Genomic DNA, 27,367 nt, shown 5'->3' with positions numbered 1-27,367 from the left:
TGACACAGCTAGTGTAACTGAGTCAGGTTTGTAGGCCTCCTTGCTCGCACACACTTTTTCAGTTCTGCCCACAAATTTTCTATGGGATTGAGGTCAGGGCTTTGTAATGGCCACTCCAATACCTTGACTTTGTTGTCCTTAAGCCATTTTGCGAGAACTTTGGAAGTATGCTTGGGGTCATGGTCCATTTGGAAGACGCATTTGCGACCAAGCTTTAACTTCCTGACTGATGTCTTGAGATGTTGCTTCAATATATCCACATCATTTTCCGTCCTCATGATGACATCTATTTTGTGATGTGCACCAGTCCCTCCTGCAGCAAAGCACCCCCACAACATGATGCTGCCACCCCCATGCTTCACGGTTGGGATGGTGTTCTTCGGCTTGAAAGCCTCCCCCTTTTTCCTCCAAACATAATGATGGTCATTATGGCCAAACAGTTCTATTTTTGTTTAATCAGAACAGAGGACATTTCTCCAAAAAGTACGGTCTTTGTCCACATGTGCAATTGCAAACCGTAGTCTGGCTTTTTTAGGGCAGTTTTGGAGCAGTGGCTTCTTCCTTGCTGAGCGGCCTTTCAGGTTATGTCGATATAGGACTCGTTTTACTGTGAACATTGATACTTTTGTACCTGTTTCCTCCAGCATCTTCACAAGGTCCTTTGCTGTTGTTCTGGGATTGATTTGCACTTTTCGCACCAAAGTACGTTCATCTCTAGGAGACAGAACGCGTCTCCTTCCTGAGCGGTATGATGGCTACGTGGTCCCATGGTGTTTATACTTGTGTACTATTGTTTGTACAGATGAACGTGGTACCTTCAGGCGTTTGGAAATTGCTCCCAAGGATGAACCAGACTTGTGGAGGTGTACAATTTCTTTTCTGAGGTCTTGGCCGATTTCTTTTGATTTTCCCATGATGTCAAGCAAAGAGGCACTGAGTTTGAAGGTAGGCCTTGAAATACATCCACAGGTACACCTCCAATTGACTCAAATGATGTCAATTAGCCTATCGGAAGCTTCTAAAGCCATGACATCATTTTCTGGAATATTCAAGCTTTCCCTGCTTTTCTGTGTGAACGTGCCTTAGGCATGCTGCAAGGAGACATGAGGACTGCAGATGTAGCCAGGGCAATAAATGGCAATGTCCGTACTGTGAGACGCCTAAGACAGCACTACAGGGAGACAGGACGGACAGTTGATCGTCCTCGCAGTGGCAGACCACGTGTAGCAACACCTGCACAGGATCGGCACATCCAAACATCACACCTGCAAGACAGGTACAGGATGGCAACAACAACTGCCCGAGTTACACCAGGAACGCACAATCCCTCCATCAGTGCTCAGACTGTCCGCAATAGACTGAGAGAGGCTGGACTGAGGGCTTGTAGGTCTGTTGTAAGGCAGGTCCTCACCAGACATCACCGGCAACAACGTCGCCTATGGGCACAAACCCACCGTCGCTGGACTAGACAGGACTGGCAAAAAGTGCTCTTCACTGACGAGTTGCGGTTTTGTCTCACCAGAGGGGATGGTCGGATTCGCATTTATCGTCGAAGGAATGAGCGTTATACCGAGCAGGATCGATTTGGACGAGGAGGGTCCGTCATGGTCTGAGGCGGTATGTCACAGCATCATCGGACTGAGTTTGTTGTCATTGCAGGCAATCTCAATGCTGTGCGTTACAGGGAAGACATGCTCCTCCCTCATTTGGTACCCTTCCTGCAGGCTCATCCTGACATGACCTTCCAGCATGACAATGCCACCAGACAATGATCCCTCCTGTCTCAGCCTCCAGTATTTATGCTGCAATAGTTTATGTGTCGGGGGGCTAGGGTCAGTCTGTTATATCTGGAGTATTTCTCCTGTCTTATCCGGTGTCCTGTGTGAATTTAAGTATGCTCTCTCTAATTCTCTCTCTCGGAGGACCTGAGCCCTTGGACCATGCCTCAGGACTACCTGGCCTGATGACTCTTTGCTGGCCCCAGTCCACCTGGTCGTGCTGCTGCTCCAGTTTCAACGGTTCTGCCTGTGGCTATGGAACCCTGACCTGTTCACTGGACGTGCTACCTGTACCAGACCAGCTGTTATCAACTCTCTAGAGACAGCAGGAGCGGTAGAAATACTCTGAATTATCGGCTATGAAAAGCCAACTGACATTTACTCATGAGGTGCTGACCTGTTGCACCCTCTACAACCACTGTGATTATTATTATTTGACCCTGCTGGTCATCTATGAACATTTGAACATCTTGGCCATGTTCTGTTATAATCTCCACCCGGCACAGCCAGAAGAGGACTGGCCACCCCTCATAGCCTGGTTCCTCTCTAGGTTTCTTCCTAGGTTCTGGCCTTTCTAGGGAGTTTTTCCTAGCCACCGTGCTTCTACACCTGCATTGCTTGCTGTTTGGGGTTTTAGGCTGGGTTTCTGTACAGCACTTTGTGACATCAGCTGATGTAAGAAGGGCTTTATAAATACATTTGATTGATTGATTGACCAGCCATACTGCTCGTTCCGTGGGTGATTTCCTGCAAGACAGGAATGTCAGTGTTCTGCCATGGCCAGCAAAGAGCCCTGATCTCAATCCCATTGAGCACATCTGGGACCTGTTGGATTGGAGGGTGAGGGCTAGGGCCATTCCCCCCAGAAATGTCTGGGAACTTGCAGGTGCCTTGGTGGAAGAGTGGGGTAACATCTCACAGCAAGAACTGGCAAATATGGTGCAGTCCATGAGGAGGAGATGCACTACAGTACTTAATGCAGCTGGTGGCCACACCAGATACTGTCTGTTACTTTTGATTTTGACCTCCCCTCCTTTGTTCAGGGACACATTATTCCGTTTCTGTTAGTCACATGTCTGTGGAACTTGTTCAGTTTGTCTCAGTTGTTGAATCTTATGTTCATACAAATATTTAAATATGTTAAGTTTGCTGAAAATAAACGCAGTTGACAGTGAGGACGTTTTTTGTTGTTGCTGAGTTTAGTAGAACTCGGCTAGGCGAAGACAACGTCTGTGCCTCGTATACTCCCTTCAGCTGTGTAGCGTTAGGGCAAAAAACAAAATGTTCACCCCTTGGAGTCTCGGGGACAGAGTGGGAAACCCTGGTCTATACTATTGGATAGAGAGCAATCACTGCAGCTAATCACTGCAGCTGTTCACGCCATTAGTGGCCAAATGGACACCTTCAAATCAAAACCCAACCTTCATTTATCCGTTGTGACGCAGAGATGTTTATTATTATCAAAATTATTTTATTTACACGTTGTTGTCAATTTTGACATTCGAATAACTGTTTCTGACTCAACTCGATGCAACATAGGCCGTTTTCAAAGTGATTCGTTGCTTTTCAAAAGGCAGTCCTTTTTAAATGTTTTTTAAGTGGTGTAACGGATGTGAAATGGCTAGCTAGTTAGCGGGTACGCGCTAGTAGCGTTTCAATCAGTTACGTCACTTGCTCTGAAACCTAGAAGTAGTGTTGCACCTTGCTCTGCAAGGGCCGCGGCCTTTGTGGCACTGTTACAGTGGCAATATTACAGTGTCCCTCTTGCGATGATATAGCAACAACATAGCTTCCTCAAAATAGTTAATCTAAACTAAATCAAGAAATCTGTAATTCGTTTAGATGTTTTTGCCGACGAGGTCTCAGACGCGAAATTTTACATATTAAGATGTTTGGTGCAGTATTTCTCAAATGGAAAAATTTGCACGAAAACAAGTCTTCTCATTGAATTAATGACAACAAACACTTCATTAAAGAATCCTGTACATATTTCCCACTGAGGGAGTTATATTACCCTGGCCCAGGTTGAACCGGGCAATGGCCTGACACGTCATTAGGCGGAAACGGGGAGGGGGGAGGCACTTTTTAAATCAAACAGTAATCTGCGCCGGCTCGGTCATATTGTCAACAAGGCAGCATGGTGCATTTTCCAGAAACATCTCTTTTACATAAAATACATTTTGAATTTTCAAACTACTTTTCATTTTGATGGCAGATTAAGCGTTTTTTAAAATGTAAAATCACAGAATCCTACTCATCACTCCATGTGCTTAATTATGTCACTTTTGTTTTGAGACGATTTTGCTGTCAGCCAGAGCGGGCACCTGGCTCACGGCCACGAGGCAAACCGGTTCCTACTCGGAGTAGTTTAAACCGGGAAAGTAGGAGTAGTTTAAACCGAGTGAAAAGTAATTGCGTTCGTACTCCTACTCGGAGTAGTACTGTTGACCAATCACTGAGGAAGCAGGTAGATTTCAGCTACCGAACTTCGATTTGCCTCAACAACAAACAAAAAAGTGTGTGCACGAACAGCCGACAGTACTACGAACAGATGGTAATCCCCAGCAGGAAGACAAATAGCCAGGGAAAATCCCGGCCACAGCAGTGAGATCACCTGTGGTACAGGCTGGAGGCCACAAGGCCCAATTAGTCAGTAGCTAGGCTTCTATCCAATTGGCGACAGGTTTACATGTTTATGTTCTAAAATCCGCATAAAGAAAATATACGCATTTTCCCACCAGTAACCAGGTTTCCTTACAATTTTTTATGTGAGTAAAGTGTAATGACAGGCCTGATGGAAACAGAAAATGTTACGTTAAACTGTCCAAATGTCGACAAAAAAATACGCTAGACAATGTGGGATCTTTTTCTGGATAAGAGCGATACTATTTTATTTAAAACAGCAGTCAAGCATCTATCATCATCTCACCACAATTAGATCCTCAATATTTATTGGAAAGGAGCATCAAGATCACCGTGCACTTTCATCACCCTTTGAAGTTCATCATACATTATTTCATTTTAGCCTAATAAACTGCATGCATTTTAGCATAATAAACTGTTTCTGGAGTCGTAGTGGGAGGACCACACACCGTATCAGCGGGTTTCCCAGTTTACTTTGATGGTTTTTATATCAATATTTGTGCATAAAGGCGTTTCAATCGCCATTTTCACAACAAGATCCACCATGTCATACTAACAAATTATCAGTAGCATTTTTACAATTATACCGAAACCTCCTGTTTCCATCAGAGCTGTCTTTTCATTTTTTTTTAAACATAAAAGTGTGGATGGAAACGTGTTCTATAGCATCAACACGGTGATCTATCATGGGTAGATTGTGACCGACCGACTTATCTACAAATAACATTAAATAGTTATTTATGATGCAAGGTGATTTGTAAATGAGTCAGTCACGCCTTGCTTTTAAAATCGTCTGCAATGACGAACGCGCCCAGTGATGGCCACTGCCTTTCGAAGCATTATGGAGATAATTGTCTGACTTGCGCATGCCTACATGTTTGTTAGGGCGGAGGCCAGCCATCTATCTCATCATTATATACAGTATCCCTGCAAGTTTCTGTAGTTGCTCTTCAACAACTTCATTCTGCAACCATCGCCTGCATTGTGGGAGGCTCTACTGTCAACCAATATGTTAGGGTGTTTGTTTCACCCACGTGAACATATGCATGACTGAAATAGGAACCAACACGATTCATACAGTGGATATCAGTGGAGGCTGGTGAAGGGATGACAGTTCATAGTAATGGCTGGAATGGAATGAAACACTCCATCCACACATGACATTTCATCTACTCCATTCCAGCTACTACTATGGCCATCCTCCACTCACCAGCCTCCACTGGTGGATATATACAAATAAATGTGACATGAGGCATTCTGATTGTAGCCAAAAATGTACACACACTCTTGACAAGTAGTTTAATGATAACTTGATGGGAATTAATTGACAAATGCACCAAGGGCATTCAGAACTGGTGAAATGAAGCAACGTTTTCCTAATGCCATGATCTGTGTTCACCATGGGGAATAATGGGAATTGACATTTTAATGACCAACTCATCTGATTAAAACCACCATGACAATAATTTGCAACAACCAAATATTTATTGATTCGAATTGATATTTCCATTACGGTTTCAAAATCAAACAAAAGAGTAATATTACTTGTTTTTTGCATTTGGAAGGAGTCAGATATTTAAAAAATTTACGTTACAGTGAAAGTGAGTAAAACAGAAAACCTGAGGGAAATAGCTTTACCACATCCACTCCTGATAGAAAACAAATAGCCATAGTTTTAAATGGCTCAATAGAGAACACAGAAGATGACAATTCCATATAATAATGTCCTCAGAACTGGTGTCTAATGTGTGAGTCCTGTTTGACTATTCCAGATTCAGGTAAAAAACAACAACGGATGGGGTGGGTGGGAAGAGGAGTCAATGGGAATTCTAAATGAGAAGGCTCTGACAGGCTGTTTTGATTCCCCATCATTAACCAGTAGTGCTCCCATCAGTGTCCATGAGTTGGCTTGAGTAACCACTAAGAGCTAACAGCCCCAAATAGGTGGGCTCCATTTAAGAACATACAGTATAAGAGTTGCTGTTGACCCCCCCTCCACAAACCCTTGTCTAGTGTAAAAGTTGCTGCATGCCTCTAGTCTCCTCTTCACCCATCTGCCAATCAACATTACCCATTTGATCCATACACAGTGGAATAATCTCAAATAAGCTTTTTAGCTCTCCCAACACCTGACGACATCCATTTGCTACTCTCCCGCCAATCGTTCTTCTTCCCGCTCCCCTCTTTTTAAAATCGCCCCTCTTTTTTCTTCACCTCCTCTCCTCTAGGGCGAAGGGCTCCCGAACTTGGCACTCAGCTTGGTGATGAGGGCCATGACCTTGGGGTTACCCTGGTACTTGGCGATGTTAGCTGGGTTCTGAGCCACATCCTGGAAAGCTGCCATCACCTCAGGGTCCTGGAGAAAAAACACAGGAGAGATGGGATTAGATATGGATACTGACATGGAATCCAAGGGCTAACTTTAAGACTGCAAACACTTCAATTTAAGGAGCGTCGTACCTTCATGGCGTTGAGCACCTCCGGGTCATTAAAGAGCTCTCCCAGACCAGGCATGCCGAAAGGAGAGCCTCCAGCCCCCCCTGGGAAACCGCCAGCCCCCCCTGGGAAACCGCCAGCAGCCCCTGGGAAACCGCCAGCACCCCCTGGGAAACCGCCAGCACCCCCTGGGAAACCGCCAGCACCCCCTGGGAAACCGCCAGCACCTACAGCATGAGACAAGGAACCCACGATTAATGCGATTACAGGGCTCCAAATGGACCCTTGGGTGATGGTCAGATAATGTAGAGCAGTGGTCACCAGCCCAGGTACTGGAGAATTACAGGGCCATGGATTACAGGCCTTTGTTCAAGCCCTGCACAGACAAACCTGATTGAGCTAATCAACTTATCGTCAAGACATTTCATGAACCCATATTCCCTCTCTTACCTGGGAAACCTGGGAAGCCACCTCCTCCTGCTGCTTGTCTAGCCTCCTCCTCCTGTGCAGAGTAAAAAAAAATGTTTTAACGTTGAGACACTATTTTGAAATTCTTATTCTCTCTGTTCTTGCACCAAACACTCACCCTCTGAGCTTTCTCATGCTCTTCCCTCGCTTTCTTTACCCTCTCCTTCCTGTCCTTGATCTCTCGCTCCTCCCTCTTGCGCTCATACTTGCGCCGGTGCTCAATGATTTTATTAGCCTGAGGAGAGAAAGAGCATGAGTTGAAAGTCAGACCAGAAGACACTGATTGACCAGACAACCTTGAAACTGCTCTGGTTTCAAAAAGACAGTTAGTGGCTGGGTACCTTGGGCTGGACCTCTTTCAGCATAGCGCTGGCATCCTCGTCGTAGTCCAGTTTGCAGGCAGTGGCCAGGTCCTTCGCTGCCTCCTCCCAGTGCCCCAGCAACCTGACACACAAAGAGGAAAGAGACTCAATCAAAGTATTGTATTAGGGGTGTGCCAAAATGGCCATACTCGTAATCGTATCTGTATATTGACAGTTGATAGTCGGATCATATCTTGATAGCAAACGTCCTCACCATGTGATTTATCATAGTAGCAGGCAGCAGCAATCTAAATGATCAGACCGAAAAATATGCAAGGAAAACTGATCTTGTGAAATTATGACGTGAGTGGACAGAGAAATACAACTTCACTCTATCCAATCAGAGCAGCATGATCAACGTACAGCCAGGCTTTTTCTTTAGACAGCCAGCCAGTTGAGTTATTTAGACCATGTAGAACCTTGCACATGACTGACTAACTTGAGAAAGATGTGTGCTGACACTCAAATGTATTTTTTTCCAATCACGGATAATAAAAATACCCTGATCATAATCGTATCCAGAAAATTGCCAATATCCCTTACGATACTCATTTTGTCCGACTACTCGGCACCCCCCTATATTGTATTACTTATAAATCATATACAACTGCATTGTGTCTGAAGAGATTGAATATGCAGCCTATCTAGCAGCATACTTGTGAGCTTTCCCCCTCCACTTGTAGGGCTGTGCAGAATCTGGGTTGATGTCAATGGCTCTGTCGCAGTCCCGCTTAGCTGCATTGGGTTTCTGCATCCGGATGTAGACGCTGGCAAAGAACATACGTCAGTCTGTATGAATACTACGTGATCATGTACTAGAGCACATCATGTGGTATGGCATTGTTAAGTCTAGCCGTGGGACTCACCTAGCCCTCTTGGCATACATGATAGCTACCCGTGGATTGAGTTTGATGGCTTCAGTGAAGAGGTCCAGGGCTTTCTGCAACTCACCTGTATTTGACAGCACCAAAAAGTGATAATTATAACCACTGGTCATTAAAATGTCTTCCTGATTTACTACAAGGTCAGGGCAATGTTAATGCAAGAACCTTAGAACAACCAACCCACCTTCTCCTAACGCTTCGATAGCTTCCATCTTCTTCTCGTTGGCCTGGTCCATCATTTCCTCTGTCACCTAAAGGAATAAGAACATACTATGTATCTGCAAGACATGAGATGCCATGTGGTCTTCTGCTTTGGCTGGGAAATTTCAAGCAGTCTTTTTCAGGGCTTGCATGCTCACTAGATGCATTTCTCATTAGTTCTCATCTGCAGAAACTCCCCAAATGAAAAGCACTTCATGCACTCTCCCATCCTTAAGTTATATTAATAACGGATTTGTCTTCAGTAGAGTAAATATTCTCACCTCCAGATTTTCAAAGTCTCCCATCTCCTGAGGTTCATCTGTGTCTGGCTCAATCACCCCATCTTGGTCGATCTCTGAAGAAGCAAGGGGATCCACAAAGCACTTCAGAATTTTAGCAGATATGAGAGACACTGAAAGCTTGCGCGTCTAATTCCACCTGCCCCACCTGTTTTGAGCCCCACATTTTTTTGTGGGCTTGCCTGTTTTAAAATGTTATTTTGGCATTAATACGAGTGACATATCAGTTTGCAAACAATGTTAAATAAATATATATATATCATTGAGTTAATAAATCCGCATACAAATATGGTCTTTCAGCCTAGCTCAGTGCTTTCTGTGGCGGTGGGGCAAGCCAGCAGAAAATAGAAGAGTTGCGCCGTGATTGGCTCAGTGTTCTGTCACTCACTTGGACACTACGTCACAACCAAGTAGTAAGGGTAGACATCAAATTCAAGCCCTTTGGCTCCTGCATAAAATTACATTAGTAGTGCCCTTCCAAGAAGGCTCAAGGTCATTGGCCACAGATAAAATGACGTCAAATCACGTTATGTACAGTAGCTTTGATTGGACTGATCATGTCAACATCTTACTTTCAAAATCTTAGCTAGCAGTCATCAATTCGACAATCTACTGGCAAATAATTTTTAATCGTTGTAATATGAAAATAAATGGAGAAATTATAGTTAAATGTATTTTTTTTAAATTTAACCTTTAATAGATAAAACGTATCGGTGCTCATCAGCCATAAACATTACACAAGTTGGAAATCGCAAATTCAACAATGAGTGGTTTGGAAGGAATTTGTGACAGTGGCTAACTGCAAGCATTGCAACTGGGAAGTCGGGAATAAACGAGTTTTGAACGGTCATCCAAATCGGAATTGTAAATCCGGCCTCGGTCTTTCTTTGATGACAAAATTTGCCTGCGAAGGACCGCCACACCACCTTCCTTTTCAAGTGAGCAAATCACAACAAGGTGAGTCCAAAAATGTATTATATGCTGCTGCATAAATTATGTAATATGCTAGGGAGATTTGTATACTAGCTAAGAAAGTAATATTAAGTATATGTTGTGTAGTAAGCTGTTAGTAGCCCGTGTGCCTCACCCTAATAATTTGGTCTATTTTCACATCTTAATTTCACCTAAAGTTACTGTTCTGACTCGGTGGTGCACATGTAGCCTATAACCTGTTTTTGAGAAATGTCATCATCGAATATTGTAAGAGCTTTCATTGTGTGCTTATATGCCCCTTTTATTTATCCTACGGTTCTGATTTGGTGTACAGGGAAAACACTAAGAACGGCCCATGTTCTGTCGCTGTACATTTCAAAAGTGCAGAACAAATAGTTATATTGACTACATCCGTCCTGGTTCGCTCATTAATGTCTTAATCGAAATGACCAATTACCTCTTATCCGCTTGTCGTCCCCTTATGCTATAGTTTGTACATCTCAATTGTCAGTAGAAACCACATTTGCTTAAGCAAGTCAGTCATATCAGCTGTTTTTTTTAAAGGCAGTAAATGAGGCTGAATGAACTGTTTCGCTGCCAGATAAGGCTCCGCTGATAGCCAGGTGTAGCAGTGGTAAGGGGTTGGACCTGCTGTAGGGACAGCTTTATGTAGGCCCTAACAGTTTGTGGGCACCGTTTGTCACCATTAAGGTGCAATTAATGTATCGTTTAGTGGTGCAATTTTTTTTTTTTGCCCCACCAAGATCTACATGCTACATGCTATAATCATCCACTGGTTGTATAAGCACTGCTCAAGAGCTTGGCAATCAGTTTATAAGGCAGCGTTACTAACTGTGTGGTCATGCAACGCATTGTTTGTTGATCTGCGGTCTTCACTGTATCACTGAATGCATTAGATGGAATGGAACTGTAAATGTCTGGGTGATGATTTATTGGTATGGTGTGCGAGTCTAAAAAATAATTTCCTTTTCAGAGGACAATAACCCTTTGGCCTGTGTACCCATTTTCTTTACGAACTCAATGGGTGACTGTGGGAAAATGTGTGGGCCAGGTGTGAGAAAGCTGCCATGGACATACCTAGTTCACTCTCCTCACTCTCAGAGGGGGCATGGGGCTCAGGAGCAGAGGCAGGGGGAGGAGCGCCAGCACATGGACACCCACCCTGAAATGAATTTGTTTTATTGGCTGAACTGTACTGGTAGGCTGTCAAATATAGCAACTGGATGGATATATGAAACAAGTCATACTTATACCTTGCATGAAGAGTCATTTTGGGGGGCTTGTGGAATTGTAGCTCCCATTCTGAAAAACAGATTATCTTCTTTAAATGTTTCCAATATAAGCCTTTCAATTTTGCCAACTACTGCCAGTACATGTTGGTGTATTACTTAGTACAGTAGGAATTTATATTTTTTATTCAATTAATAAAGTACGTTGTACTGACTTATCAGACAGAGAGAAATATGCCTGATACTTAGCAGCAGCGAGTGGGTGTAACTGCGGCATTCCCTTTCAGGGTAGTTGGAGAATTGGCAACAACAAAAATCACACGAAAATGCATTAACAATGACTTCATTCATTTAACTCTAATACTCTTGATATCCGGGGAATAAACCGGGTTTTGAACATGGGTTGATCCGAATCCTAACAGATAGTGGCCCGCTAATTTTGACGATAAAGAGCAAGTGCACGCTTGACGCTATGCGATAAACAGAAGGATTATCAACTGACCCTTGCAACCAGGCCCGGAGGAAGCCGAGATCGGGAAGGTGCAATATGGAGGGATTTTCGTCGCACAACTTCACGAAGGCCTTCAACTCATGCACTTTCCGCGGGTCCATTCTCACTTCACAGGTCCAGCACACGCTACACAACAAGAAAGTGCGAGGAAGTAAAAATGAAACTGCTAGCTAGGTAGCTAGTTAAATATGAACATTGATAGCATACACTTGTGCTGCACAGCCTCATTTACTATTATTAGTAAACTAGCTAACTCCTTTATCTCAGAAAACATAGTTTGTCCCAGGGCACGTGCAGAAATGTAGCATGGATTGTGAGGATAGAATATTCTGGAATTCTGTCGAGTTAGTCATGCCGTGGGGATTATTTGAATGCATGATAAAATAAAGAGAAAACAAACCAGAAAGGCTAATTATTTCCAATAAAACACAGTATATGAGGGTTATATTAGCTACCTGTATGACCAGACAGCTCTTCAACGACGGGTAGCTTCGAGTAGAGGGGTGCAACCAAGCCTCCACAACAATCGCTTTAAAATACTAGTCGATGGTGTATGTTGTTCCGTAGATTTTCTTTTTTTAACGCAGGCATTAATTAGATATAAACATATGACAAACAAAACAAGCGATGAGGTCCTGCGTGAATGGATCAAGTCGCAAACAAAAGAGGTCATATAATTGCTATCCAATCAAAAAACCTAATATTGTATTTCCACCAATGGTAACGATTGTCTTACAGAGGAGGCTGAAACTTGTCACCTCACAAGCACGGCAGACGGACAGACGCATTTATCGACATGATATAGTCACAAATTCCTACATGTTGGCTGTCGTATGAAGAGGTAGTCGTTTTATATAGTTTGTTTGATTTTTAGTCTGCTAAAGTATTTATATTAGATGTAATTGTGTATACCTCAATAGAATTTAGCGCCACCACTTGTGGCATCATGATGATGGGAGTTAACTGTTGCTGATAGTCTGACCGACTTGCAACAATGTTGCCCTCATCTAACATTTTGACCAGATCCGCTACCCAATTGGTGTCACACTCAAAGTTTTGGAGTCAAGGTGAGTGGTGAAATATTTGGTTATTTGTATTTAATTTATTACAATGGTAGAAGGTCATTTTTATATCTTGCCACTGTCCAGACAAATTAGCTTATCTTACTACTGTAGTCAGGGTCAAGATCACAATTGTGTACTCCTGGCGTCCTTTTCTCAAATCCTATTGGAGGAGAAGGTCCGAGGGGAGGGACCTCTTGCTTTCTCATCCAATGGGGTTTAGAGGACGCGTGGAGTATGCAATTGAGATCTTCCCCATGATTTATGCAAGCTAATTTCACATTGTATAACACAAATGCTTGCCTCAGCAAGATGGAAGGCATAATGCATGTTATTCCCGTGTGGCTCAGTTGGTAGAGCATGGCGCTTGCAACGCCAGGGTTGTGGATTCAATTCCCACGGGGGGACCAGGGTTCAATTCCCACGGGGGGACCAGGATGAATATGTATGAACTTTCCAATTTGTAAGTCGCTCTGGATAAGAGCGTCTGCTAAATGACTTAAATGTAAATGTTATTCCCCAATAATATGTCATACCTTTATTATAGGATCAACTTATAATGTCATGTATAAGTCTTAAATAATGTAGATTTGTATGGCCAACTGATTGTGGAAGATTCTTTAAGACCTAGGTGAAAAAGAACTGTGAATTTATTAGCAAACTTTCCCCTCACTGGTAACCTCTCTGCAGGTCATCTGTGGTGCCCATGCCGGAATGTCTCCGTTAAACCAGGAGGGTGGAAACCGCAGAAGGTTCCACCAAGATACCTCGGCCAGCTAAGCCCCTTCACTCATCCACACTTCATAAAAAATGGTTTATGTACTCATGGGCATACAGCTATGTCCCATTTCTGCCAATCAGTTACTCTACAGCATTTACCTGAAATCAAAGCTCATTGTTATCTTATTCACAATCACAAACTATGGCTATGAATACTGTTGCACTGAGTACAGTGCAGTCGCTTCAGGGAGTTTTGAATGGTGGGTTTATAACTTCTTCCCCTTCCTGCTCTCTGTCACAGGTGAGGTGACCCCTGGCTTAACCCAAACAGAGTTTGATCTCCGTCGGCAAAGACTGGCCTCTCTAATCGAGGTTCAGGCAGATCGGCTGGGACCCACTGCTTCGTCCAACAAACACCTCGTCATTGTCCTCTCCCACCCAATCCGCTACATGACCAATGACATCCCCTACCCCTTCCACCAGAACCAGGACTTCCTCTACCTCACAGGCATCCTTGAGCCAGACAGCGCCCTGGTTCTGTGTGGTACCGGCCGCCCGGACCAGGCCATCCTCTTTGTACCCCGCAGGGACCCGGCCAGGGAGCTGTGGGATGGGCCCAGGTCAGGGAAGGACGGTGCGGCAGCGTTGACGGGGGTGGAGAGGGTCCACTGCACAGAAGAGTTGGGACTTGTACTCAAAAGCCTTAAAGGTAGGGGGTAACTAGGGGAAAGTCATTTGAACATACATATTTTAGAGTAAATGTTACTCTTGGGATGAAAGATTAGGGATTAAAAGCCTGAGGAACGTAGCTCCAAATTGTGGATCAAATTTTCATTCTGAACAAATGCAACTGTTTGAACCATTTCAAAGTGATGTAAAGAAATTAGACAAACTATATCACTAACAATTTTACTCTGATTGTTCCCTCTCTCTCAGGTAGCACTGTGTGGTATGATGGCTCCAAGCCCTGCCACCCTGGGCTCCACCAGACCCATGTTTGGCCCCTGTTGGAAGGGGGGCCCATGGTGCGCTCTCTCAGACCCCTTACACACTCCCTCAGGGCCCTCAAGAGCCCAGCCGAGGTGGCTCTTATGAAGGAGGCTGGTCGCATCACAGCACAGGTGAGTCACCTCACACACGCCATGAGTGAAGCACTCTCAACTGTTCACGTAAACCCTCTGCATCCCCTCTTTCAGGCATTCAAGAAGACTATGGGTATGTCTCATGGTGACATTGATGAAGCTCTACTGTATGCTAAAGTGAGTTTCAGGTCTTTAGACACTTTATAATTATGGTGTGTTGTCATATGGTTTAACACCTATGGTAGCAACAATAATGATGAAATGTTAATGTGAATCTCTTTCTCAATCCTAGTTTGATTTTGAGTGCCGTGCCCATGGAGCCAATTTCTTGGCCTATCCTCCTGTGGTTGCTGGTGGAAACCGAGCCAATACACTTCATTACATAAACAACAACCAGATTGTCAAGGTGAAGGGACATATGTAATGTTGCTGCTGAATGTGGGCCCACAATTCTGAGGTCAGAAGTTTTAGAATTATTAACACCCCAGGTTTGCCACGATGGTACATACTACATCTATACCAGTAACTCTGTCTGTGTCCAGACAAACAAGACTTTGCCCAATTCCTTGTCTTTTCTTTCTCTCAGAATGGGGAGATGGTGCTACTTGATGGAGGGTGTGAATACTTTTGTTATGTCAGTGATATTACTCGCACCTGGCCGGTGAACGGAAAGTAAGTTGCATCAACAGAGATACCATTTTGGATATTCGCTCCTTCTCTCCATCCTTTTAATGAAGTCTCCTTTTCTACCCCTCTCTTGCATGGTGAGCCCAGGTTCAGCCCTGCCCAGGCAGAGTTGTATGAGGGGGTGTTGGAGGTGCAGAAGGCCTGTCTGTCTCTGTGCTCCCCAGGAGTTAGTCTGGACCACATCTACAGCACCATGTTGGCTCTGCTGGGACGCCAACTCAAACAGCTGGGCATCGTGAAGGGCTCCACCAGTGATGCTGATGCACTTAAGGTACGCTCAGTGTCGCTGTGTCCTTCTGCTCAAAGTAGTTCCATGGTTGGAGAAAATAACTCCATGTCCAGGTTACCTGATAATGGTATCAAATGCATGCATAGATAACTGAAGTGTGTTTAGCATCAACGTAAATTATAATATATCACTTATTAACTCAAATGTTTTAATAGTAATATTTAATTGAAAGTAATAGGTTATATTTTGTGGCTTAAGGGGACTTAACCACGTAGACTCAATGGCTAGGAAAGGGTATTAGAGGTTAATGCTGTTTATCAAAAACCCTATTGGATAACAAACACTTTAATACTAATAACGTTCAGTAATAAACCATTTAGGTCCATTATAATCCTTAAATTTATGTGCTGAAACTTCAGACCATTGACCTTTTTTAATTCATATGGGTAAGAAATGTCAGGATCTGAGTTTGATTGCACATTTCCTGACAGTAAATTGGCTCCCGAGTGGCGCAGCGGTCTAAGGCACTGCATCTCAGTGCAAGAGGTGTCACTACAGACACTGGTTTGATTTCTGGCTGTATCACAACTGGCCGTGATTGGGAGTCCCATAGGGTGGCGCACAATTTTCCTAGCGTCGTCTGGGTTAGGGTTTGGCCGGGGTAGGCCGTCATTTTAAATAAGAATTTGTTCTTAACTGACTTGCTTAGTTAAATAAAGGTTAAATAAACATTTTTAAAAGCAGCAAAAATAATGGCAAGTCTAGATCGAATTTTACATTTTGATTCAGACAGTACTAGAATCAGTCTTTAACACCACTGATTTCAAAAGGTGCGTACATTCCAGAGACATGGTTAATTACCGACAGAACAATCTAGACATGTAACGCAAGCGTGCAGTTTTTCCGTGTCGAGTGTGAAAAACAAGTAGAGTTCTCTAGTGCAATACTTGGGAAAGCATATCGTTTCTCCCAGGATGCAACATTGTAAAAACACTCAAATCTCACCGCGTTTATGAGGCATCGGGCCCTAAATTCATCATCCTCAGTGTAAGAGTCTAGGGTAGACAATAGCAACATGTTCATTTGTAGTCTAACGATCAACGTGAGAAATAGCCATATGTTTTCTAAGACTCCGTTTTAAAATATTAGGCCTATGAGGTTGCACAATAATCAGACCTGGGTGGTAGTCGGGAGAAGACCGAAAGGTGGGGGACAAGGATTGCAGCACGCCACAGGAGTAGCCTAGGTATCACACCTGCTTGGGTGACGCTTGTGTTGGGAGGCTGGGTAGGAGAGAAGGCATTCAGCAAGACTGGTGTGTGGTGGAGGAGCTTTCAGCAATGGCACCGAAGTGATTGATATCTGTTTGCTTTCTCGATTTATAGTTCTTAATAAATGTTTAGTGACCAGTGTAATTTCTCACCAAAAGATGGACATGCCATTGCCATGCTAGGCATTCTAGCAGTACCAGATGGTCTCAAAATGGCCTAGAATAGGGGTTCTCAAACTTTTTTGGCCTGCGACCCCATTTTGATAAAAAAAAATAAAAAATAGTAACCCCGCCTTGTAATTTTTTTTTTTAATGTAATCAACGGCCAATGTAAACTTTTTAAAATTGGGCTATGACAGTCTATTACAAATCAGTCTGACAGTATTTTTGACAGTATTTCAATCGGTATGGTTTGAAATGACTGAAATATATCAAAGGTATTGGGAAATTCAGAAGATTATCAGGCAATAATGTTGTATGATCTTCTGTGTAGAAAAGAACATCACCCCAAGTCTGATTTAGTGCCTAATCTTGTCCACTCGGTTGTAGGAAGAAAACAGAAACCGCTCTGTTCATTACAACTGCATTTAGCAGCTACCGGTGGTTACTGATGTAACCCCGGTTCTATTAACTAAATGCGAATTCTCTCACGATCCCACTACAAATCAGGTGACCACACATGGGGTCGTGATCTAGTTTGGGAAAACCTGGCCTAGAACATGTCAATGTTAAAAGAATAAGAACACAACACAGTATGTTTAAGGAAATATATTGAACATTTGATTCCAGAACAATCACACTGTTGTAGTAGTGTGATGTACTAATGTTGGAGTAATGATTAATAAATGTTGAGCAAACTGTTTGTAAATGGTTTATTACTGACCGTTATTATAAAGTGTTAGGCCTACCCATGATGGCAGTTAGCCTAGCGATCAGAGCGTTAGTCCAGTAACTGAAAGGTCGCTGGTTCAAATACCTGAGACGACAAGGTGAAAAATCTGACTGTGCCCTTGAGCAAGGCACTTAACCCTAATTTACTCCTGGGGTGCTGTACTACTATGGCTGACCCTGTAAAACAACACATTTCACTGCACCTATCTGTTGTATGTGACAAATATGTCAAAATAAAGAACTGAAAGAAGGGACCCTATCAAACAGTCACATTGAGTTCAGCGCTTGAGCATGCAGTGTACTTTGTTGCTTCAGTGACCTGTATTGCTGCTTCCAGGCGGCAAGGCGCTACTGCCCCCACCATGTTGGTCACTACCTGGGCATGGATGTGCACGATACCCCTGAGCTTTCCCGCTCTCAGCCCCTCCAGCCTGGAATGGCAATCACAATAGAGCCAGGTACTGTATCCATGAGCCAGGGTACAATCTCTCACTCACACAGTTCAGTTCTTCATATTAGTCATATTCAACTGATTGACAAACTGTGCACTTTTTAGGCTGGATTAACACTCCACTAGGGGTATTCTGCCTTAGAGGCAACACTTTATTACTGCACCACTCACCGCACGCACGGTGGGCTCCACATAGTTTACATGGTAGAATTTGTAACTTTACACAAGCATCATTTATGTTTTGCTAAGGAGAATGTTTTGTGTAGTGTAAACCCAGCCTTCCCAGTGAAACAGCCAGAGATTCCTATACAAACACTGAAGCACTACTGTTCCAGTGTTTAATGCATGTGTGTGCATGAATGCATCAAGTGACTACACTCCAGTCCATCTCTCTCTTTCAGGGCTGTACATATGTGAGGACGATGACCAGGTTCCAGAGCGATTCCGTGGACTTGGGGTGAGAATAGAGGACGACGTTGTGATTCAAGACGAGATAAACCCCTTGATCCTGTCCTCTGACACACCCAAAACCATTGCTGATGTTGAAAGAGCATGTGCACAGAGTTAGGGCGGAGAGAGACTAGACATGGGGAGGGTATATACCTTGCTCCCAACTGGAGTGTGACCGTATACACTCCTCAAATGCTAAGTGTGAGCAAGAGTGAGTGTTCATCCCTCTCAAGAGTGACGGGTCACATTTCAGTGGGTTCGTCTTCGGTATATTGGCGATTGCACAATTTAATGGGCATCCCGCCACCTACTGTGCGGGATGAAAACAGGGTTTCCCCAAAAAACGGAACTATCAACAAAAACTAACAAACTACCAAAAATAAAATATATCAAACAACTTCACTGTTAAAAAATAAACTAATCTGATCCCTACACAGGCTAAGGGGGAGCTTGGGAGGGCGGGCTGTCTTCCGGCGCCAATACCCCTTCCAAGTGCTTCAGATGTATACTAAACAAAAATATAAACGCAACATGTAAAGTGTTGGTCCCATGTTTCATGAGCTGAAATAAAAGATTCCTGAGATGTTCCATAGACACAAAAAGCTTATTGCTCTCAAATTTTGTGCACAAATGTGTTTTACGTCTCTGTTAGTGAGCATTTCTCCTTTGCAAAGATAATCAATCCACCTGACAGGTGTGGCATATCAAGAAGCTGATTAAACAGCATGATCATTAAACTGGTGCACTTTGTGCTGGGAACAATAAAAGGCTACTCTAAAATGTGCAGTTTTGTCACACAACACAATGCCACAGATGTCTCAAGTTTTGAGGGAGCGTGCAATTGGCATGCTGACTGCAGGAATGTCCAAACAGAGCTGTTTCCAGAGAATTTACTGTTAATTTCTCTACCATAAGCCGCCTCCGACATCGTTTTAGAGAATTTGGCAGTACATCCGACCGGCCTCACAACCACAGACCACGTTTAACAATGCCAGACCAAGACCTCCACATCTGGCTTCTTCTCGCCGGGGGATTGTCTGAGAAGGGGGAGGTTGTATTTCTGTCTGTAATTAAAGCCCTTTTGTGGGGGAAAACTCATTCTGATTGGCTGGGCCTGGCTCTCCAGTGGGTGGGCCTGGCTCCCAATTGGCTGTGCCCCTGCCGGGTCATGTGAAATCCATAGATTAGGGCCTAATGAATTTATTTCAATTGACTGATTTCCTTCTATGAACTGTAACTCAGTGAAATCTTTGCAATTGTTGCATGTTGCGTTTATATTTTTTGTTCAGTATAAAATCCTTAAGTCCCAAAAACGTTTCTGCTGCAGCCACAATAATGTCCAGTTTCTTAGACTTCTTTGAGAGTTGAGCCGCAGTTTATAACTGGCAATGAACAACACAAAATCCCCCTTTTTAACACAGTATCTTTTGACTGGCAGGAAACATTTACTACAGGCTGTGGTACATCCACTACCATGTATTCACTAGCATCACTTGTTTTCCCAATTAATTATATGGGTTTCTGGAGGACTGCGTGATTATTCCTCATGGATCTGAATGTGGTAATGTTTTCATTGTCTTTTCTATTATAAAAAGAAAATGTCTGTTCTCACAAACTAATACATTTCACAGGTTCCTTGCAGGATAGGAGAGCATTAGATAATGGCTCTATTGTGCAAGAATTGTCTCATTTATTAGGAATATTGGGATTTGAGATATGAGTTTATTGATGAAGACAAAATGTATATTTGTGTGTGTGTTAGTTTTTATACGTAGTCATGTCTAATTGAAAATGCTGTTATAACAGAATATTCAGTTATATTATTTGTAACAGTTGGTCATAAATCTACCTAAATGAGACACCTGATATAAGCCTATATGAGCATCGTTTGCCGCAATGATAATCTTATTTGTATCGATAGAAGCGAAGCGCCCTCTTAAATATATTCTGATTTGTTGGTGGAAAACGACTGCCCCCTACAGATGATAACACTGGTATTGCCGCTCCGAAAAAATTCGAAAGGATTTTCCGGGCAAACCCGAGTACCAACCCCCTTCACGCCTAATGTTGCTGTACCTCAACCCTCCCCCGTATCAGAGGAGTAGAAACAACAAGCCGCCATTTTGTTTGTGCGGACAGATCGAGAGAGGCAGGAGATACCGAGAAAGAAAGCGACTTCAGCGCCGATAATAGCGACTCCAAGACCCGCCGGTGAAAGAGTGGCGATGTCGTGTCGGTGCGAAAAGAGGGAAGAAAGTAAAAATAAAAGATAAGGCAGGAGAAGAATGAGGGAGTGAAAAAAGGAAAATCTCTGAAAATCCAAGGAAGGGGTGTTTTTACGGAGTGGAGAGGAGAGGCGGAAGAAGGCAATATATTTAACGAAGAAAAAAACCTGCGAGCGAAAGAAAAAATACAACATGAAAAAAAAATCATAATTTACCCATCGCCACAGATGAAAAAATGCCCGCATAGACAAATATACCGATAATTGTATATTGGATATTTGAGGCGGGAGTAAAAGGAAGGTTTAAAGGAAAATATAAATTAGGATAATCGTGAAGGGGGGCATTTACCACCACAAAGACTCAAAGGATTTTGTGGACCACATATGTTTGGGGGTGTTATCATTATTTTATGGACGAAGCTTGACACTTTTCTAAAATAGCCATAATATTGTAGCGACCCCTCGCTTTATCAGATTTTCGCTCATCGCTGTATTCTCTTGTTCGGGATTTTTTTCTTCACTTGCATTGCAACCTAAATCAGCATACGCAGTGACCGATGATTTCTTGCAATATTTATCAACCAATTTCATCTTTTTAATCAATGGTGATCTTATTGCAGTAGGTTATATGATTACATTTGAAGAGCTTTCTTGGGTAAGCTTTAAATCTCAACACTTGGGGAAGTAAACCAAACGTCCTCTGCAAAATAAAACTAGGACTAATTGAATCAATTTGATAGGACATTAATTGGCACATTCTGGGCTATAACTCAAACGATTTTTACAACATCAAATCTCAGAATTTAGCCTAAATGATTTGTCATAACACAAACTAATTGCTCAAAATTGTATTGCTTCAATTTAACCTCATTGCATGTAATTGGCATAATCGCGCAAAGGGTGCAACATCCAAATGTGCATTCAGTGTCCGTTATTTTTTCCAATTCAGTGCCTTGCATTGACAAACTAACAAACTAATGTCACGATGTAGACTACAAGTAGATGGTAAGGGAAATTTATTAAATGCATGGAATTAATTTATCGAATAGGAGCCCATAGGTGTAGTACAATCTATTGGAGAACGGAACTTGATCAGTCAGCGTCACTGTATTATTTTTTTCAGATTTGAATTGCACCCCTATACAATGGTATTTATCTAAAAGACGATGCGAATTGTTTTCAATGTTGAATGAGGTTTTTAACCCATGCTTTAAATGCATCTTAAACCACTATCACTCATTGGGACTGGGTATCCCGGTTTCATAGCCCCAAATATAGATAAGCCTATCAAGTTCTTGTTTCTTGACGATCCCAATTTACGTATGGGGATGATTTTGATATTCTGTCACTGTCGGACACATTCATCCGTGTTTTTTTTATTAGACTAAGGACCTAACGCCATAATTGTATTATTTGACAACTCATTACTTTGTGGTAATGTTGGGATCAAATTGCATTGACTGTAATGGCAATTCAGACAAAGTGGAAGATTTATCCGTTTTCGGGTCCCTCATAACTGTTGCATGAGACGAGGCCCCCAAAGGTACCTACCACTGGGGTACGGTTTGCTTGCGTTCTTTATCGCGTTTCCCATTTTGCTTCCCTGGACACGACCCCTGAGTGGAGTGCTCTAGAATTAAACACTCGATTTCGCCGGCGACTATGGCGGAAAAGACTGATGCTGCCATGGAGGACAGGTCTTGGGACCATTTTTCCAACGCCAAAGAGGCTAAATGAGATTGTCGAAGGCCTACTTGCTTGTCTTTTTCATCGACTCCACCTTCCCTCCTTCTAAACTCGGAGAAATCTATAAAGGAACAACATCTCCGACAGGGGAGGGGGATTGATAGCGACGGCTAAGCATAGATCGAGAGTGGGAACCCTGAAAGGAAGAGTGTATCGCAATTGCCTCCTTTCCCCCTACCGTCCCTAAACGGTGGGGGAAGAATCACAAACATTTACAGAAGGGAAGTTTGAAAGAACTCAGACGCAAACAAGGGAATAAGCCAATCCTTTGTGGATATATAGCTATTTTTTAATTCGTGAAAAAATATGGCCGATAATGTTCTGGAGTCCGGCCCGCCTTCAGCCAAGAGGCCTAAACTATCATCCCCTGCTCTCTCAGTCTCCGCCAGTGATGGAAACGGTAAACATTTTAAATGCTATAACAGTCCTGCCTAGCTGTTCAGGGATGTTATATTACCTAGCAAGTTAACCAGCTTGTTTTACTAAGTTCACATGAATGAGCCACATCCATCATCAGCCAAGTTGTGATGCCAACGTTAGCTACCAATTAGGTGGTAGTAGTAAAGGTTTGCTTGTTACCCAACTGGTCAAAGTAAAGTAGACTGGCTAATTGCCCTCCCAGTGCTATCTATGTCTGAAGTTATCTGCCCGCTTGAAACAATGGGATAGTCCACGTATAGCAACTTGTGAACTCACAGTTTTGGAATGTTTTAGGTAGTTACAGTAGCTAGTTGGCCAATTTAGCTAGCTAACGTTACTTCTCCTATTTAACTAGCTGCAGCTTGCTACCATTTATGGATAGCCAGCTAGTTAGCTAACGTTATATATTTAACTTGAGCGTTGCAAGCAATAAAGATGCATGCTTTTGATGTTTGTGTAACTAACTAGCTGAACGTTAGCTCTTATCAATCTTGGGCAAGGTGGCATAGCTAGCTTATCAGAGAGGTGACACCATGTACATTTTCAGTATTGGATTGGTGTAGGGGTTCATTTATTTGAACCTGTTCAGACAACTTCGCTGTAACATGGTGTCTGAAGTGTTGTTATACTTACGGCAGTTAGTTAGCGTTGTGACCGAGCCATCACCACTTATGTGTGTTGTGTACTGCTGCATTGTTGTCTAGTGGCTACACTTGCTAGCGAGAGTCAAGTTGCTCGTGAGCAGACGAAAGTTGTAGTGCCTTTTGTCGCTACATATGTAGCAGCGTAATGTTATTTTATGCGTTTGTATGCATGTGTCTAGCTTTTTCATACCCTTTGTTTTAAAGTCTGAATTGTTTGGACTGTAGTATAAGGTGGTGTTGGACGTTATTCCTACCATTGAGTCCTGTCGTTGTTTTTTGCCCCTAATTTTCAGGACTGCTATACAATGTTAACGCCTTTGAATACTTTGAAAACATGGTAAAAGTTAAATGTCAAGCTTAAATTATTATAGGCCAGATTAAAAAACACATCAGATTTTCTAATTATGCAGACCCCACTCCCTGACGCATCCAATTCATATTTATTCAATGGGTAGTATTCAAAGGAGTTAACATCTGCCTTGGCTGGTAGTTGGCACCCACGATTCCCCATTTTGTTTGTTTCTCCATGTGATGTCTGTCATCAGGATGCTTTTATCCACATATTAAACAATTCAGGATTGCCCAAATATGTCCCTGCATAAGTTTTAGCTTTCGTTTCAATGCAATTTCTCACATGACACGAAGTCTAGATGTAACTTTTTTGGGACACTATGGCCACAATTCGGCAAAAGATCAGAATCTGTACTGTACTAGCTCAACCAAGTCGCCATTACACATGAAGCATATGCCTTGTACAAGCATGTTCTCTCTTAACATACAGCTCTGATTTTAAGTGTCATCCAAGTTCTGTTGTACCAACTGAGTCATTACTGGAATTCTAGGAAAGGCTCTGCACAGGTCTAACAAACCACTCTGTGGTGAAAAGTTGATTCTGTTTGGAAGGGAAGAGCAAATGCAACATGCAACCCCCCTCCTTTCCTAAAAAAAAAAAAAAAGACTTTTGACCCTGTGATGGCACAATTGGTTGGGCTGTGAAAATGGTGATGTCAGTCCAGTAAACCTCTGCTGTTTGTTGCCTCCCATTGTGATGGGAGTCTGAGGCATTGGTGCTGGACTGAATCTTGTGGACCAGGTGTAGCTCACAGTAGCATTTGCACAACCAAGCATTTGCAAAATCACTGCTTTAGAGGTAGTTTCTGTCATCATCCCCCAGACACAAGTGTACACAACTAACCATGTGTTTCATTGGTCATGGTGGTGGGGGGGATTAGCCTAGATCTTCATTTTAGTAAGAGTCGGGGGATATAGGAGGTAAATTGAGAAGGCTCTCTTTCTTGTTTATGAGACTGACGGGGTTCAACGTCTGTATGTAGCTCCTCTGTCTTAAACTACAGGTACGGATTTTGTATCCATGCCGTGCAGAAGAACAATTTGAGTGTTGCCTGTGCTATAGTCACTGCAACTTGGAGGATAGTGTAGAAATATTAACACACCCACCTGTTTCTCTAAAAGAGACTCGAGCTTGACTGAGGATGCATGCTTGCATATTTGAGCGGATCAGCTCTTGTGTGTTTCATGTTAGATCTTTTCCCCCCTCTAAGATGGCTGCAGTCTGCTGCTGCTCTAAGCTAGAGATGGCAAGAGGTGAGACTGAGATGCTTCTGGTGCCGTATGCATTTCAAGTCTCTGCCAAGTACATCCTCAACCTGGTGTCATAAATGGACAACTTGCCCCCCCGTTTCCGAAGTTCTATATCCAGAGGTGTTTGTTTGCCATATGATAGTCATAAAGGACACAAAGGTTTGCCTTTGTTTGGTATCCACCCTGCACTGTAAGTGAAGGCACGTGTCTCAGACAGGGGAAATTCAAGTAGATCTTGCAACTTAGCAGGTATGTCTGTGCTCTTGCTATTTCCCTTTCTCTATGAAGAGGCAGAGAAATGTCCTCTATACACATGCATCCACCTGCTACTCCGTCAGTGTTTACTTCTGTGGCTTCACACTCTGACCCTACCCTGTCCACTCTGTTTGCCACCCCATCAAACCACAAACTGGCCCAGGAGAGGAAACCCTTTGGTGGGAGGCTGCAGCCAGCCGCTGCACTGACTTAGGGTCCAGAAAGGGGAGGGATTAATTTAGTTGGTTGCAGCCAGCCGCTGCACTGACTTAAGGCGTCCGCATGCTTCCCATCTGAAAAAGTTTGTGCATATATTATGATGACATTTTGTGACGTTTTTGTGTTCAACAAGGGTTTGTTCGGCTGTTTGTGCACACCACAGTTTTTCATGAGGCAAGCCGAAGTCCCGTAACCGAAGTCTACGCCCTTTTGTCAGTGATTGGTCAACCGTACGGATTCTTCAATAAAGTGTTTGTCATTAAACGAGAGACAACTTGTTTTCATGCACGTTTTTTCACTTGCGAAATACTGCAACAAACATCTTAGTTAGATGTAAAATTGCATGACTAAGACCACCTCAGCAAAAACATCAAAGTGAATTAAAGATTTCTTGAGTTATCTTAAATTAATTCAGGCCATTTTGAGGAAGTGTATACTGGCTAAGGTCTTTTAAGCAAAGGTCTTTTAGGGGAGTATGCGAGGCACAGACGTTCACCTCGCCTAGCCAAGTTTTGCTAGGAGTAAATGGAACATAGTATGCAGACGCCGTTAGGGTCCAGAAAGAGGAGGGATTCATTTAGTTGGTTCTTTTTAGATGGAGTTATTTCTCTTTCCAGAATGAGTTATTGCTGCACATACATTTGAAGGAGGTTAGAGCTTTATTAGTGAGCTTGCCATGTCAAGGGGCACAAGTGCATTTATTTGCTACTGCTCTCAATGTACACCTCAGGATATCCCACTTACACTGCCCTCTCTTTCCTCCTCTTACCCCCTTCCAGATTTCGGTTCACTCTTTGACCTGGAGCACGACCTACCCGATGAGCTCATCAATTCGTCGGAGCTGGGGCTGGTCAACGGCGGGGACCTCAGCCAGCTGCACACCAGCCTGGGAGGAGGCCAGGACGCTGCTGCCAAACACAAACAGCTCTCGGAGCTTCTCCGGGCTGGAGCGCTGCCACCCTCGGGTCAACAGGGAGCCACCAACAGCCCCGGTGGCTCCATGGGACTCCTGGGCAGCATGAATGCCTCCCCTGGGCCCCAGAATATGGGTCCCCAGGGGCAGCACCCCTCACCCCAGCAGGCTGGCATTATGCAGCAGGCGGGCATGGTGGGTGGACTGAACAGGGCCATGATGGGGGCCCAGAAGGGCAACGGACAGCATCAAGGGTCCACGCCCCAGGGCATGATGGGAGGCCAGGTGATGAATGGCTCGCCCCGAATGGGTTACCAGGTCAACCCGGGAATGGGAAGTAACAGTAACCTGCTGGCAGAAACCCTGCAGCAGCAGGGGGGGCAGCAAATGGGGGCAGGGGGTCAGGCTGGGATGAGGCCACAGCAACCTGGAGCACTGAACAAGGTAAGACCTTCTAATTGTTTTGTAGATCGACTTGTGTTCATAAATGTCTACAGGAGCAGGATCCTCTTTTACATATTGACGTTACTGCTCTTTTGCTCTGTGCTGGTCTTGGTGTTAAGCACATCTGGCTATGCTAGCTGTCTTGACAACAGTGAGATACTATGTTTAATATGTCATTAGATGGTTTCAAGATTGCTCTGAATGAACATTAATTGACCAGAATCGAGAAGAGTATTTAGTGTGTGAACTGTGAAGTGCCTCTTTCGGAACTGATCAAGTATGTCTGACGGCAGC

At 43.5% G+C, this 27,367-nt stretch overlaps 3 protein-coding genes across 4 annotated transcripts in view; 2 read left to right on the top strand and 1 right to left on the bottom strand.

Moving 5' to 3' along the window:
• Positions 1-5,706: 5,706 nt before the first annotated feature.
• Positions 5,707-12,357, bottom strand: LOC120037649 (hsc70-interacting protein-like). The gene is made up of 13 exons (XM_038983649.1): positions 12,221-12,357; positions 11,757-11,891; positions 11,279-11,327; positions 11,103-11,187; positions 9,054-9,127; positions 8,756-8,822; positions 8,554-8,638; positions 8,344-8,454; positions 7,667-7,769; positions 7,444-7,560; positions 7,308-7,359; positions 6,882-7,084; positions 5,707-6,777 (listed from the first exon to the last, which is right to left on the bottom strand). Exons 2-13 carry the CDS (start codon positions 11,864-11,866, stop codon positions 6,646-6,648), a joined length of 1,188 nt encoding a protein of 395 aa, XP_038839577.1. The 5' UTR covers positions 11,867-11,891; positions 12,221-12,357; the 3' UTR covers positions 5,707-6,645.
• A 143-nt stretch (positions 12,358-12,500) lies between these two features.
• On the top strand, positions 12,501-19,211 carry LOC120037632 (xaa-Pro aminopeptidase 3-like). Of its 2 annotated transcripts, XM_038983641.1 has the most exons (10): positions 12,501-12,832; positions 13,517-13,639; positions 13,848-14,255; positions 14,483-14,667; positions 14,743-14,805; positions 14,921-15,034; positions 15,215-15,300; positions 15,403-15,586; positions 18,043-18,163; positions 18,558-19,211. In XM_038983641.1, the coding sequence occupies exons 1-10, from the start codon at positions 12,760-12,762 to the stop codon at positions 18,722-18,724; spliced, it is 1,524 nt and encodes a 507-aa protein (XP_038839569.1). In that variant the 5' UTR covers positions 12,501-12,759; the 3' UTR covers positions 18,725-19,211. The 2 variants fall into 2 exon arrangements, with proteins under 2 accessions (XP_038839569.1, XP_038839561.1); XM_038983633.1 differs by lacking the exon at positions 12,501-12,832 and having other exon boundaries at positions 13,526-14,255.
• A 590-nt stretch (positions 19,212-19,801) lies between these two features.
• The window catches only part of LOC120037607 (histone acetyltransferase p300-like), a 34,166-nt gene continuing 26,600 nt past the window's right edge, over positions 19,802-27,367 (top strand). The window contains exons 1-2 of the mRNA XM_038983606.1: positions 19,802-22,976; positions 26,496-27,073. Of these exons, the coding sequence (XP_038839534.1) occupies positions 22,883-22,976; positions 26,496-27,073 (672 nt within the window). The 5' untranslated portion in view covers positions 19,802-22,882. The remainder of the gene's footprint in view (positions 22,977-26,495; positions 27,074-27,367) is intronic.

This window comes from Salvelinus namaycush, chromosome 3 (genome assembly GCF_016432855.1).
Source record: "Salvelinus namaycush isolate Seneca chromosome 3, SaNama_1.0, whole genome shotgun sequence".
NCBI classification, from domain to species: Eukaryota; Metazoa; Chordata; class Actinopteri; order Salmoniformes; family Salmonidae; genus Salvelinus; species Salvelinus namaycush.
This window is presented reverse-complemented; position numbering and strand designations above follow the sequence as displayed.